This window comes from Phocoena sinus, chromosome 4 (genome assembly GCF_008692025.1).
Source record: "Phocoena sinus isolate mPhoSin1 chromosome 4, mPhoSin1.pri, whole genome shotgun sequence".
NCBI classification, from domain to species: Eukaryota; Metazoa; Chordata; class Mammalia; order Artiodactyla; family Phocoenidae; genus Phocoena; species Phocoena sinus.
The window spans coordinates 21,932,899-21,948,136 of record NC_045766.1 but is presented as its reverse complement, the minus strand read 5'-3'; the positions used below and the strand labels follow the sequence as shown (position 1 = coordinate 21,948,136).

The 15,238-nt window shown below is 49.8% G+C and overlaps 1 protein-coding gene across 2 annotated transcripts in view; it reads right to left on the bottom strand.

The window, feature by feature from the left end:
* Window positions 1-223: 223 nt before the first annotated feature.
* SPSB4 (splA/ryanodine receptor domain and SOCS box containing 4) overlaps window positions 224-15,238 on the bottom strand; it is an 87,191-nt gene continuing 72,176 nt past the window's right edge. For both annotated transcript variants that reach the window (XM_032629286.1, XM_032629285.1), the window contains exon 3: window positions 224-1,705. In XM_032629286.1, coding sequence (XP_032485177.1) covers window positions 1,578-1,705 — 128 coding nt within the window. In that variant the 3' untranslated portion in view covers window positions 224-1,577. The remainder of the gene's footprint in view (window positions 1,706-15,238) is intronic.

Here is a 15,238-nt window from a genome sequence, read left to right as displayed (position 1 = left end):
TAGCATTATATGGCTCCAGGCCCCAGGCCCCAGGCCCATTCTCTCCGCCGGGGCAGGCCTTTGTAAAATGACTAGAGTCTGGGATTACATGGGGACAACCGGACAGAAGAGACAGGAAGTGCCTGGGGAGGGATGCACAGTCCTGCCTTCTGAAGGTTTGGCAGCCAGGTTGATAGAAGACACCCTCCCAGTCCCTTCCCAAAGAGCACTGAATAAACTGAAGGACTGAATAACAAACTTTATTAGAAACGCTCTTCATTCGTCGAATTCACATTAAAGTGGCAGGGGGCAGTGCCGTCTGGGGCTCTGGTGTCCTGCTGCTGTGACAATTTCCAGTTAAAAATCAGTCTGGGCAGAGAGTGTTGGAAACGCGAGAGATGCCTGGTGGTGGCAGCGGCGGCAGCAGCATTGTTCCCGGGGGGAGGACAGGCTGGGGCGGGTGGAGAAGATGCCTCACATCCACCCTTCCAGTTACAAAGCTGCCCCCATGGCCCCAAGCTGATAAATAAACAGCACATCACACACACACACACACACACACACACACACACACACACAGAGACACACGTGAAACAGAAACAAACTCGTACAAGTCTCCTCAAGTGAAAAAATAATTCGCTCAAATAAAGCTTTGTGGCAGCCAGGCTGTATCCTGAATGGACGGTTGCCTGGAGACCCTCAGCCCCCCAGGAAGGCTCCCCAGCCCGTGGACATCACCCCCCCGTGGGTGTCACAAGGCCTCCAATTCCCCCATTAGCACCTTTGGACTAAGTACTGCCCTCACCACACTCTTTTAAAAGGCATCGCTACTTAAAACAATAATAATAAAGGATACACTCATTCCCTGGGGTGAATCTGTCAGACTCAGCTTCCCTGAATAGAGGTGCCCTGGGCATCCAGAGACTGGGGGTCCGGGTGGGGAAGGACGGCGAGTGAGAGGGGAAGTAAACAACGTTCAGAGAGGTAAGCTGGGAGGTGTCTCAACACTGCTTTGTCCACTTGCCAATTCCGCAGCTGGGCATCCCTAGGTAACGGTCTCTCAAAGGGGCACAAAGTCCTAAAGTGTCATGACAATCCTACTGCCCTGGGAAGGGTGGGGACCCAGAGGGGCAAGGGCATCAAGCTGCTTTCACCATGCATTATTTAGAAGGCAATGTTCTCCCAGAGCTGGCCAATTTTCCCCTGGCCCTGTCTGCAGCGGGGCACACAGCAGAAAGTGTCCTGCCCCAATGTTTTTATTCATTCTCTTGAATAAGGAAACAGGCTCTCGGATCAATGCCGGTGGCTGCCTGGCTGCTGTGTCCTGCTCAGCGGGCAGGATCTCCACCCAGCGCAGGCTTCGGGCTCTTTCCGGCTTCCAAGGAGGTGTCTGACTTGGGAGGGCTGCTTCAAGGCGGCAAATACTGTTGGCAACAGACATTTCATTTTCAAAGTTGGGAAGATGTCCTGGCCTTTCAAAGAAGTGAATGTCCTGGGGAACCAGGGTGAGGAGGGAGACTTCCTCCTGATGTACAGTGTGACCGTGAAGCGACAGGCCTGGGTCTGTGGGTGCCCTCCGCTGCCCCTCCATCCCCGGCTCACTGGTACTGCAGATAGTTTTTGAGAGATTGAGGCAGGGGCAGGGAGCCGATGTCCTGTAGGCGCTGGCGGCCCAGGGCCAGGCGGATGCATCTCCGGCACAGGTCCGTCAACGGCAGGGGCTCGGCTACAACGAGAGGGAAGAGAGTTAAGTCTCACCAGAGCTGTCCCTACACCTCTCACCCTTACCCAGCCCCTGCTCACCCCCTGCCCGCCTGCTCCTGAGCTGCCCTTCAGGGCCCCAGGTTCCTCAGAGAAGCCTTCTCTGGTTATAGTAGCTGAAGGCTTAGAGCAGTGTCTTTCACATTGTGGGATGCAACCAACCCGACTAAAGACACATGGAATCAATTCATTAGGTGGTGACCAGTGATTAAAGAAAAAAAAAGAAAGAAAAGGAAAGAAAAGAAAAGAAAGAAGAAACAGAGAGCAATGCCACAGCAAGGGGTGAATACTGCTCCACGAAAGCTCTGTCTCTGATGTAAGTGTTCAGCGTGTCTCAATGTAAAAAATACTTTTCACTGCAGGTCGTGATAAAATGAGAGATGCTGACCTAGGGTGGGTCTGCAGGGGGCTTCCTCTTAGAAACAGGTGAGGTGGCGGGGGCTGTTTGAAATGGCCTTGAAGCCTCAAACTTTCCTCTAGCCTCTTTTGATGGTGAGTGGAGGAATGCATTTTCTTCAAATGTCCAGTTCTAGAAAAAATTCATGAATTAGAATTCATAAGCCATGGAACCTCTGGACATAGGACCGAGGTTTAGTTAGGTTTATCGCAGACATACTTGTGAAGCTCTTATTCTCTTCCAGGCTCTCTAATTGGACCGAGGGGATACAGAGATAACTAAGCCAAGGCCAATGGCAGCCCTGGGTGTGAAGGAAGGCTCGAGGTCTGGAAGTTTAAATATGTGAATAATTGTAGCAGAGTGTAACATGTGCAATAATTCTTAAATGCACAAGGACAGAAACTGAGCAGTTCCTATATGGAAGAGTCGCTTGAAAGCTTCCAAGAGAGGATACTGGAAAGGGGTTTTGAAGGGTGATTAGGAGTTTTATGTGATGTGAGGTTGGGGAGGGTGTTCTAGGCAGAGAGAACAGGTAAAAGCATGGAGGCATAAGACAGGACAGGCTGGGAGGTCTGGAGGGAGAGGAATGGTGCTGATCAGCTGGGTCTGGAATGAAGAGGGTGGTGGTTGCATGCTGTTTCATGTGGCTTCTGCAGCCCTAGTTTCCCCCAACCCACAGGAACATGCTAGAGGCCTGATGCTGCATCTCAGCACTTGTTTTTTTGTCAACAGAACAGGTGATGTTTTAAAAGCATTCTATAACGTGCTAAGATACAATAAAACTGTAAGTGGTAAACACTAACACAAGAGTTGTGAGAGGAATAATATCACAAGGGAATGGAAGGAATGGGAAGGTTGTTGAGAGTGTTTTATAGGAATTTTCATTTACTGGAGATGCAGAGTTAATGAGGAGAGTCATTAAAATCAAACCCAGACTTGGCTGGTGCGTTGGAAGCCATGCACAAGAGCGTACCCAGCCCTCCTTCATGTGGGGCGAGGCTGCATATCCTCGTGGAGCGTTGGTGGTTTTAAACACTCCCACCTCCATATCCTCTTTTGGTCCTCATACAAACCCTTGAAGTTAGCTAGGGAGGCCTGGGCACCCCCTCTTTCCCAGGCCTAGAAAGCAGATTACAGACATATGGGAACATATGTATATGTATAACTGATTCACTTTGTTATAAAGCAGAAACTAACACACCATTGTAAAGCAATTATACCCCAATAAAGATGTTAAAAAAAAAAAAAAAAGAAAGAAAGCAGATTACTCACCCTGAGTCTTGCGGTCACATGGTCACCATGCCTAGGCCAACAGACACCCCCCTCGAGGTGTCCCCATCTCTCCCCTAGCAATGCCCCTGCACCCAGCTCTCCTCTCACTGTCTCCCACCCGGTTCTCATCCAAGCTTTGCACAGTTCCCCAAATTATGCCTCTGTGAACCCCTTTCCCTGCCTCCCCACCCGAATCTTCCCATCCTTAACATCCTGACCTGCCCACCGCAAGTTCCCATGATCTCCTTTTAGCTCCTATAGCACCAATGCTTGCCGCCTGTGCCACTGGACGTTGGGGAGAAAAAAACCTTTAAAAGCCTTATTTAATGACCAATTGTTACTTATTTACCAAGCAACATGAGAGATGAAATATAATTGTAGCTACTGTTTATTGAAGGCATATTATGTGGCCAGGTGCTGTGCTAAGCTCTTTATCTGTACCAACTCACGTGAATGTATGTATCAAACTCATATCACAGTTACCTCTTAGGGGTGGATGGACCTAGAGTCTGTCATACAGCGTGAAGTAAGTCAGAAAGAGAAAAACAAGTACCGTATGCTAATGCATATATATGGAATCTAAAAGAACGGTACTGGTGAACCTAGTGGCAGGGCAGGAATAAAGATGCAGATGTAGAGAATGGACTTGAGGACACGGTGGGGGGGGGGGGCAAGGGAAGCTGGCACGAAGTAAGAGATTAACGTTGACATATATACACTACCAAATGTAAAGCAGATAGCTAGTGGGAAGCTGCTGCATAGCACAGGGAGATCAGCTCGATGCCTTGTGATGATCTAGAGGGGTGGGATAGGGAGGGTAGAAGGGAGGCTCAAGAGGGAGGGGATATGGGGATATATGTATATATATAGCTGATTCACTTTTTTGTATAGCAGAAACTAACACAACATTGTAAAGCAATTATACTCCAATAAAGATGTAAAAAATATAAAAATAAAAAGGTAATACAGTAAAAAAAAATTACCTCTTAGGTTAGGAACTATTATTATTATCCCCATTTTAAGGAGGAAGAAACAGAAACACAGAGTGGGTAAGTCACTTGCCCAAGGACACACAGCTGGTAAATGGCAGAGCTGGGAGTTAGACCCAGGCAGCTGGAAACTGGAAACTGTCTTATATTTAACCACATTCATCGAGCATCTGTTCTGTCCCTTTGCTACGTTAGGTTTACAGTTAAGTCCCCTACATATGAACAAGTCCTGCTCCAAGAGTGTGTTCATAAGTCCAGTTTGTTCGTAAGTCCAACAAAGTTAGCCTAGGTACCCAACTAGCACAATCAGCTACATAGTACTGTACTGTAATAGGTTTATAATACTTTTCACACAAATAATACATAAAAAAGAAAAAATAAATAAGCAAACATTTAAAATCTTACAGTCCAGTACCCTGAAAAGTACAGTAGTCCAGTACAACAGCTGGCATCCAGGGGCTGGCATCGAGTGAACAGGCAAGGAGAGTTACTGACTGGAGGAGGGAGAGGAGGTGGGAGATGGTAGAGATGAAGGATCGTCAGCCATTGGAGACGGAGGGCAAGCTGCAATTTCACTCACGCCTGATGTTGATGGCACAGGTTCTGGTTCCTCGCTGGATTCAATTCTATCTACCCTCTTGAAAAAACGATCCAGTGATGTCTGGCTAGTAGCTCTTTTTTTCTCGTCATAGATGACACAGTAGCGCTGGATTGCATTCTGAACGGGTGCTGCAACCTTCGTGTACCTTTCTACATTCGGGTCCTGTGCCTCAGAGACTAACAGTGCCTCCTGAAATAAAGAAAATCCCCTGCCATTTTTCTGCATGGTGAATCTCTTCGGTTCTTCAGTTACTTCTTCTTCCTCTTGTCTCTCTCGGTCCTTTCTCTGGGACGAAGAGAATTCAAGAAATTCCTGGGCAGCTACCATATCTGCACTCGCTGCCTTGCCGCTTACTTTTACCTTGTGAAGGTTGGCTCTAGCCTTGAACCGATAAAACCAGCCAAGGCTGGCATTAAAAGACGCACCCTCTGATTCTTCGCCGCGTTTCTTCTTCAAGTCTTCATAAAAGCTTTTAGCTTTCTCTTGAATCAGCATTAAGCTGAGCGGGACGCAACTCTGATGCTGCTGCTGCGTCCGCGCGCTGAGAAGTTTTTCATCTCCTCCATCACTTTCCCACACTTCTTCAATATCACAGCGGACTTCACATGCTCCACGATCTTGCACTTGTCCTTTAGAATCGTGCCGACGGTTGAACAATTCATGTTATAAGAACGAGCAACGTCTAACCATCTTTTTGCCTCACTCCACGCTCTCGGTTATTTTCACTTTTGTTTCCATCGTTATCGCTTGGCACTTCTTAGCAGTACCAGCAGTACCAGCTACAACTGCCACTTTTACGCCTGCTTCCGGACATCCTGGGCTTGAAATAAAGATACTGTACTACTCTACTCCATACAGTACTGTACGGTAAAGTACACAAAAGCACAACCACTTGTAGAGGATGCACGCACGTGACAGTGTACGCCAGACACGTGGACTAACTTACGTGACCGGACATGCGAATGAATGTTCGCATCTTTGAAAGTTTGCAACTTGAAGGTTTGTATGTAGGGGACATACTGTATCTCATTTAGAGATGCCTACTTCAGAGAAAAGGAAACTGAGGCTCAGAGGTGAAGGGGCTTGTCCAGAGTCACACAGCCCAAAAGCCTACAGGTGGAGCATCACGGTGCCTCCCTTAAACACCATGCAATAATGGAAGATCGCTTTAAGGTACAAAGCGAAGGAGAGGGTCACCTGTCTCCCAGGCTCACACAGTCCATAGGCTCTTACTCTGGCTCCGACCGCTTTCCAGTTCACCGGTGCCCACCTCTCCTGCCGTGAGCTCTGCACCCACCTAAATGGGCCGCCCTGCCACCAAGATGCCTTTTCTGCTCTCATGCGCGCCCATTTCATCGTGGACCCGGTCAGCCACTTTCCCTTTCTTCACGGCCATCAGACCCCTCTCCTCTGGCACATCCCAGGGATCTTCAGAAATCTGGAGTCCCTGATTTCCAGCTCCAGCTCTGCCAACTGCAAGTCTGTGCCTTTGTGAAGGTACTCTGAGCGCTTGTTTCTTCCCTTGTAAAATGGACCAACAATCTCCAGCCTGGGCCTGTCACAGGGGAATGGCCCAGAAACCATCTGTTAAATGAACAAATTGACTTGCTTCTTTGGGGGCGTGTCTTCTACAGCTGTTTCAAGCTATTGAAATAAATTGCTCTTACCTGACAATGTTGCTGTCTTGAGTTCCCGCTCTCCTGTAAACCCCCTGAGAACAGGGCAGGTCTTAATTGACAGGAGGCTTGTGGTGAGGGTTAAACGAGTTAGAGAGTAGAAAGCACTTGGCACAGTGACCAGCACATAGTAGGTGTCCGACATTCAGCACTTCTAGCTATCTCGTCCCCATCCAGGCATTTGTTTGGTCACCCTTTGTGAGGATGAGCTTGGGCAGGGCTGTTAATGAGGTGGGGTCTGCTAGGACGCCAGCAGTTCCTTCTCTGAATGTTGGAAGATGGGCTCACATTCTGCATCGGGAAAATTTTGAGCTGTTAACGTTTGGGAATCATTGCCAGGGCTGAAGAACTTCTGTAATCACTTTAAAGCTCTAGGCACATACTAGGTCCTCAATGTCCAAAATGCCAAGCCTGGTCAGCAAACTCAATTCCCTGTGTGTTCCCTGCCCAGTTAGGTGCTGAAGAGAAGGAAAGAGCTGTGTTTCTATTCATTCCTCTGCAGTCACTGAAATCACTCCAGAGCCTAAACTCCAAAGGAAGTGAGGGAGGGGGGAGGGGCCGGAGTTCAGAGCACACCTTTAGCTCTAAATGTGAAATATAAACCATCTCTCCCGGGGCTTCCCTGGTGGCGCAGTGGTTAAGAATCCGCCTGCCAATGCAGGGGACACGGGTATGATCCCTGGTCTGGGAAGATCCCACATGCCGCGGAGCAACTAAGCCCATGTGCCACAACTACTGAGCCTGCGCTCTAGAGCCCATGAGACACAACTACTGAGCCCATGTGCCACAACTACTGAAGCCTGCGCGCCTAGAGCCAGTGCAACAAGAGGAGCCACCGCCATGAGAAGTCCACGCACCGCAACGAAGACCCAATGCAGCCAAAAATAAACAAATAATTAATTTAAAAAAAAAGATCTTGCAATTGTTAAAAAAAAAAAACTCTCCTAATTTCTGAGGGAACTTTAACTGATGACTTCACAGTAACCCCAAAGCGCACAGAGAAAGTAACTTCCAGAGCTCCAAGGATGCCCCGTGTGGCCTAGGCCATCCCCCAACTCCTCTTTCTAACTCCCTTTGGCTTTAGAACTGCCAAGTGTCAAGGTTTAGAAATGATCACCCAGGTGGGAAGAGAAACACAGCATCTTTCAGCCTGGAAGCCATTCTTAGAAATATTTTCTGACAAAGATAAACTTAAAAAGGAATCATTGTTGCAAAAGTGAATATCCAAATAACCAATAAATATACGGAAAAGTGCTCGACTTCAAGAACCATCAGAAAAATGCAAATTAACACCATAATGTGACCCTGCTATATGCCAACAAGAATGGCTAAAATGAAAATAAGACAGTAGCAAGTGCTGGTGAGGATGTGGAGCAACTGGAACTCTCATATGGCTTCGGGTGGGCGTGGAAACTGGCACAAGCATTTTGGAAAACTGGGAGCATCTATTAAGACTGAATCTAGGGCCCACAGTCTCCCCCTGGTGTACACATGCTCACCAAAATGCACGCACACGGATGCTTAGAGACGCGCCCAACTGGAAACAAGCATTCTACTCTCCGCCATCAGTGGAAGGCACACACAAACTGCGTCTCTTCTGATAGTAGAATGCTAATCAGCCGTGAGAATGAAGGAACCACAATTACATGCAAAAAAGAAACATGGATGAATCACTCAAACATCATTTTGAGGGAAAGAAGTACATTTTGTGTAACCTCATCTGTATAGAGTTCAATAGCAGGGTGGTGAAGTTAGGGTAGTGGTGACATTAGTGGGGAGCAGTGATTGGGGGGTGGGTATCGTTCTGCTCCTTGATTTGAGCTCTGGCAACACCAGTGTGGTCAGTTTGTAAAAATCATCAGGCTTAATCACCTGAGATTTGTACACTTTCAGCATATATGTTATACTTCAAAAACAAGTTTATATTAAAAAAATATCAGTCACTGACTGAGTTAGGAGGGCCCTGGCTCCCTGGTGGGTGGGTGTGATATGACACAAGCCAGGCACCTTCCCACCTGTCCCAACAGGCAAAGTGGGGGGGAAGGGACTAGTTTGGAATCCCAGCTTCTGCTCCCAGGGAATTCCCTGGTGGTCCAGTGGTTAAGACTCCATGCTTCCACTGCAGGGGGGCCGGGTTTGATTCCTGGTTGGGGAACTAAGATCCCGCATGCCGCGTGGCAAGGCCAAAAGAAAAAGGAATGCAGTAAACATTTATTAAAAGAAAACTATCCAGCTTCTGCTCCCACCACCAGTGGGCCAGACAGCTGGCTCACCTTCACAGAGGCACATTTTTCTCATCTGTAAAATGGGGGCATCAACACCTCCGTCCATGCCTTGTGACAACGGTATGACACAACATGCTCCTTGTTCCAAAGGCGTTCTCTCTACAGTATGTCTTATTCCAGGCCATCAGCCCAAGAGGTACCTTTAAAAAATAGTAATACTTTGCTTATTGTGGTCCTAAAAATGTCCCAGTATATCATCCTAATTGACAACAGTGCTCTGCTCTTGATGAAGACTTACGGGGGCCAGGGCTGGATGTCTTGTTCTGTGCTAAAAATATCGCAAGGCAATCATTTCCAAAGTTCTCCAGGAAGCTGAATTGTCCATAATTCTCCACCACTCACCCCCTACGTGACCCTCAGTAAGCCACAGAACTGCCCAGGGACTCTGTTTTGCTGTCAATAAAATGGGGGTGTTAGCTCATCTGGTTTTGATGGTCTATGTCTATGATGAAACAGTGGAGAGCTAGGCACTTTGTGCCTTAAGCTTCTTCTCTGGGCCCCTTTAAGTCTCCTCTGCTGATGGCGAGGAGATGCCAAGACGCGAGTCATCACCCTACCCCCATTCCTGCATTTATATTTTGAAAAAAAAAGAAGATCAACATTTTTAAGGTCAAGAGGTGAAATTCTTTTGGAACAGTTTAGACAATGGTCAGCCGATGGGGGAAGCTTTCGGTGACAGCCCTGAAATCTGAACTTAAGTAGACATGGTTTTTAGGGGAAAAAAAGGTAAAGACATGCATGTGGGCAAGCACACACACTCTACGAGTCAGACACTGTGCTAATCACTTTTTGCAGACCATGGTTTTGGTGTCCAAAGACTCAGTGTGTCCTCCCCTCATGCTATCGCTTCAGCGAGAACATCCTCCCCTGTACTGCCTGTCAGAAGCCTGTCTTCTCTTTCAGGACCCAAATCAAGTGTCACCTCCTCCCCAATGACATGGCTCCCCCACCTTCTGGGTCTGCACCTGTCAAGTGTCAACCCACTTAGCTAACTACACAAATGTGTCATTACCTGCTCACTTCTAAAATACGCCATACCTCTACCAATTGGCCCTATCGTGGCCAACAGAGACCTCAGCTCACATCTAGAAATCCCCTGGAATCTGGAGGTTTCTCTTAGCAAGCTTTACTGTTTCCCCAACAAAAAGGGTATGACTACAGCTGGGACAAAAGCAGCATCTTCAGATGCACTTGGTTCCAGCAAGCATCACGGGCACAGACGGAAGTGCCCGAGGGGCTGGCCTGTCCACCAGCTCCCCGACACAGTACTAGACAGCAAGATATTCTCACCTAAAGACTCTGCGCTGCTCCCAGGCAAAGGGGAGCTATGTGGCTGTGGAGTGAACAGCAGCTGCATTTTTAGATGTGTTCAGTGGCTCTAAAGGAAGAGCCTCTACCCACCCAGCCTGAAAGTTACTTAAGGAGTTATTCCAGCAAAATGAAAAAGGAATCCAAGAAACAGGATGGCACAAGCTTCCAGGAAAAGGGGGGAGTAAATGGACCACAGAAGGAAAGGAAGGTAGAATGAATGATACGAAGGTCCATTAGATGGTGATGCTTGGAAGAGCCTCCTTCCAGTGGCCGTCATGTCTCTAAAGTGCCACACCCACAAAGCTCCGTGCCTCCTGACCTCTGACCCCAGCCCTTGGCTTCCCCACCCTCAGAGCTCCCATTGTGCCCTCTGGCAGTGCCACTCCACACAGAAAACTGCAACCCAACTTCTTTTCTGAGAGCTCCCTCCACCTCCCGCCTTAACTGAATCCAGCTTCCTCTCCCAGGACACCACTGCCCTTCAGCCTTCCCTGGGCGCTGTTGGTGTCTCGGGGCCAGGAGGTGGACAGGACCCCTCGCTCCTTTGCCACATACGAAGCTCTGCAGCCTCCATCTGCTATGAGAAGTCCCAGCTCCTCCGTGGCTCACACCACTTGGCCGGGTCCTCTTCTGGTCCTTGTCAGGGCTCTGGCTTGGCCTCCCCGGTCCCTTCTCAACCCACACCTGCCACCCCCCCGGTGACAGAATCCTCCACAGGCACGACCCTCTCATCACGCAGCCTCCTGGGGCTGGAGGCCACGCCCATCCACCCAGCTACCCACATCCTGGGCCACAGCACGGACTGCAGCATCGCTCCTAAATGCCCCTTCCAGGACCCCAGGGATGCTGAATCAGCCACCCCCACTTTGACCATTACTTCCTGCTCTCTTTTGCTCAGCCCATCAGCATTGCCTTTCTTCACCTCCCTCCTCACCCAGCTGACCAGTTAGCTATTCTCAGGGACAAAGCACACGGGGGCAAGGCAGGCAGGATGGTGTGGGGGGGCTGGTGAGTAGCTGTGGGGACACCAGGTTGGGGGCTGGACAATGAATTGGGGACAAGAAGCCTCTGGCATTCAGGTCATCTGTGTTCAGTGCCGCTTCAGAGCGTCTTCTCCCCAACCCGGCCTCACCCTAGTACAAGGTCAAGGCCAGTCTGTTTCAGCAGCAGCTGGCAGCCCTGGGCTCTGGCCGGCCTTGGCCACCGTCTAGCAGAGCGGCCTCCCCAACCTCCTTGGGGCCTCAGCCTCTACCAGTGTGGCAAGTGGCTTGGGAAGAAGGCTGGGGGTCCTTTGTACCAGCTGACACTTGACAGAACAGAAGTCACATTTAATCCTGGCAGTGGAAGGACTCTGACTGCACCCAATCAAATCAGGTTTCAACACACAAGAAAAAGTGAATGGCAAGGCCAGGGATGCCTGTGAAATACATGTTAGATGATGAGTCTTGGTAATCCAGGGCCGTGGCTCCCAAGCTGCTGGCACAAGCCAGGCAGGCTTCCTGGGGGAGGTGGTGCTGAGCCAGGTCCAGGGGGCTAGCTGGTTACAATCTGCTATTATATCAAAAGCAAGGCTGGCTGCTCAAAGGCTGCCCTCAGCTTTACCAGGTGAGGCTCATTTTAGCCACAGCATTGTCAAAAGAACGAGGGATCCGGTGACCTGAATCCCCTGTCCGAGGGCCTTCCATCCACCAGTACTCTCTGCCCCGCTGGCCGAGATCTCGGCAGGGCTGTAGCTGCCTGTCCGCCCACCTTGCAGCCATGCCTGGCTCTGCTGAAGCCAGGGGGGTGTTACCTGTTGCCCTTCCCAGCTCTGAGGCTGAATGAATGGCTCCAGGTGGGCACTGGGGACGTCCCTCCTGGGGTGGTTTGGGGCCTTCTCAACCTCCAAGCAGATGCAGCCTGGAGGAACCTCTGTGTGCTTGGGTTGGGAAGGAGTGGGGAGAGGGAAGAGGGTCCCATCACCTGCCCAGCCTCTGAGAGCCTGGCTGGGGTGTAGGGAGCTGTGCTGGATAGGACTCCGAGCTCAGCCTCCACCCTAGTACAAGGCCAAGGCCAGTCTGTTTCAGCATTAAACTTGAGCCATGTAAGTGATTGGTGCATTCTGCGGATGGAAAAATCAAGGCACGAAGAACATCACTGTTTTGATCGAAGGCTTCTCAAGAAGGGTTTGGAGGGGTATCAGAGTTCTAATGTCATTTTGGGGACTCTGAGGATAAAGTCTTGTCTAACTTGTGATGCTCATCACACATGCATGTATTCATCAGACTTCTACTTACAAACGTGCTTTGCAGGTCCTGAGCAGACAGCCAGGCCCACAGAGGCTCACGGGGCTACAGACAGGACAGGGAGACTGAAAAAAGCACAGAGGGGTCTGTGCTTAAGAGAAGGAATTGTAGGGGAAGCTGAGGGAGCCAGGAAGAGGGGCACCTAACCCAGCCAGGGGGTGTCCAGGACGGCTTCCTGGAGGAGACTGCAGCTAAGAGAAGTTTTAAAGGATGAATAAGAGTTATCTCTGCTGAGGGCTGAGAAGGATGTCTGTTGGCTCTGAAGGCATATCTCTAAGATGCATTCAAAGAAATCTCTTTTGTGTAACATTGGGAAAAGTTCACAGTTTTCCCAGAAGACACTTTGAGGAAACAATGATCAATTGTTGGAGAAAGTCTAGTCTGTCAAAAAAAAAAAAAAAAAACAGTCAGTGCAGACTGTGGGCTCCCACAGGCAGGGACTGGCTCTTGTCCTCGCTGCCCAGCCCCGTGGCTCTGCTTTGGACATCGTGGGTGCTGGGCCAGTGGGAGGGTATCTGGGGGAGGGGAGACAGCTGCAGTGAGCCTTCACCTCTACAAAGCAAACTATGGCCCAGCTCTTCTGGTGCAGGGAATGAATTTTAAAAGTAGCCCTTTCCTACTGCCCTAAGTCAGCTAAAGAACCCTCCGGCAAGGTTCCTGCAGGCTGACAGAATTAGCAACACACTGTACCGGCTCCGCGGGTCTGCTGGAGGGATGCTCCGAACTCAGCTGAAAAATTTCCCAGAAAATCTGACTGTTTTCAATTTGGAGCCCGCTCCAGGGAGCTGCACAATGACTGGACACCCTGGCCCTGGCCGAGGACAGCCTCTGGTCACGTGCGGAGAGCCTCAGTGGGGGAGGGCCTGACTGGCGTGTACCCTGCACCACGGACCATCCCAACACCTCTAGAAGTTATCTCTGCTGCTGCAGCCATGGGAGCAACCCGGTTGCCCCTACAGACACTGAAAGAAGCACGTCCAAGATAGGGAGACCAGGGAGGGGAGTAGCGTCCTTCAGAGACAGTTGGTACTCATCCCATCCAGGGCAAGGTTGGGGCCCTCAGGGATGGGACCCCCATTCCTCATGGTGTGTCCCCTTCTAAAGAAGAAAAATGAGCGTTGGGATAGCCAGCTGGAGAGCAGGACTTACTTAAAGCCATGGGAATGAACACAGTGTGGTACTGGGAAAGGAAGAGGCAAACTCGAAAGTTCGAGAACTAAACTAAGCAAGGTGTTATTTAGACACATACTATAGGTGTCTAAAAAGTCTGCAAGGAACAGGAAACACAGAATTCAGAGGAGTGGCTGCCTTGAGGAAGAGGGGATGGGGGCTGGCAAGGCTAGACCATGGAGGCACAGAAGCGCCCGGTTGTCAATTTTCGAGTCCTTGGGTTGGACGACGGATTCGTGGTGGCATTAAATTAGTAAGAAATAAATATAGGAACCAGCAAAGCAGAATAAAAGAGGGCTATGCACGGGACCAATGATGACAGTGTATTACAAGCAACGATTCTGTTTAATCCAATTCTGTGTATCAGTTAAAAACAAAAAAAGAGAAAGGGCAAAAGCGAATGAGAAGAGTCATGAGTTGGCCTTAATCTGGCTCAAATGAGAGCTTGGCTAGAAGATGAATTACAGTTAAATTCTAGTTAATGGGCAGTAACGCTCTTGTCTGTTGAGAACTTAGCATAGCCGCGGGGAAGGCATCACTGGGAAGCAGAAGCACAGGCCTGGGGTGAGAAGGCGTAGAGCCAGTTCTGGTCTCACAGGGCAGCTGCTTCCTCTGTAGCAGGGGCCAAGCCCCGCCTCACGGGGAGCTGGGGCAGGACGAGAGGGGGGCGGAGGATAGGTACCCGGCGTAGGCCCTGGCACATGTGGGCCATCGTCAAATGACAGCTATTTTGTTTTCAGAGCAGCTAGTCCTTTAGGACAAAGTGCAAAAAAAAAAAAGAGGCAGCTAGTGTGGTGAGCTGAGGACCTGACGCCCTGTGTGGGATGCCTGCATGTCGACAACCACAGATAATTCCCACCAGAGGTCTGAGCAGGCCAGGAGCTGGGGTCCAACCCCAGCCCTGTGGGACCCTGATCCAGCCCTATCCCTCAGCCTCTTCTACTTTGGGGGATGTTCCTTCCAATCTTTCACCAGAAGCGGAAGCGTGAGGACACTCACGAGTGCTGGTAGATTTTCAAAGCCCATCTTGGTGTTCTGGGCTCTTTGGCTGGATTGCTGGCGATGATGATGATGTGAATAGTCACGGCAAGGACTTACCTAGCACGTCCTGTGTCGTCAGATGTTCTAAGCAGTTTATGTCTTACTGTACTTATACTTCACTATGACCCGACGAGGTAGTTACTATCATGAAAGCCCATTTATAGACTGAGGAAACCAAGGCACAGAGTAACTCACCGAAAGCCACAGTTAAGTAGTAAAAAATGCGACTGGAATTCAGGCAGTGTGGTTTGGGGTGTATTCTGTTGCCAAACTCTCCTGGGAAGGTAGGGTGACAGTCCCTGCAAAGGAGATGCAGCCCTACTGATTCTGTCACTCAGTGACAGTGCCCCCATGCCCCGGACCCCAACCCCATGTGGTAGTGCTAGATCACTGTCTGTGCACTAGAGGCCCCTGAATGGACTGGAGGGGGGCCCCTGACCCAACAAAGCCCAGCCCTGGCTGGCAGGTAAG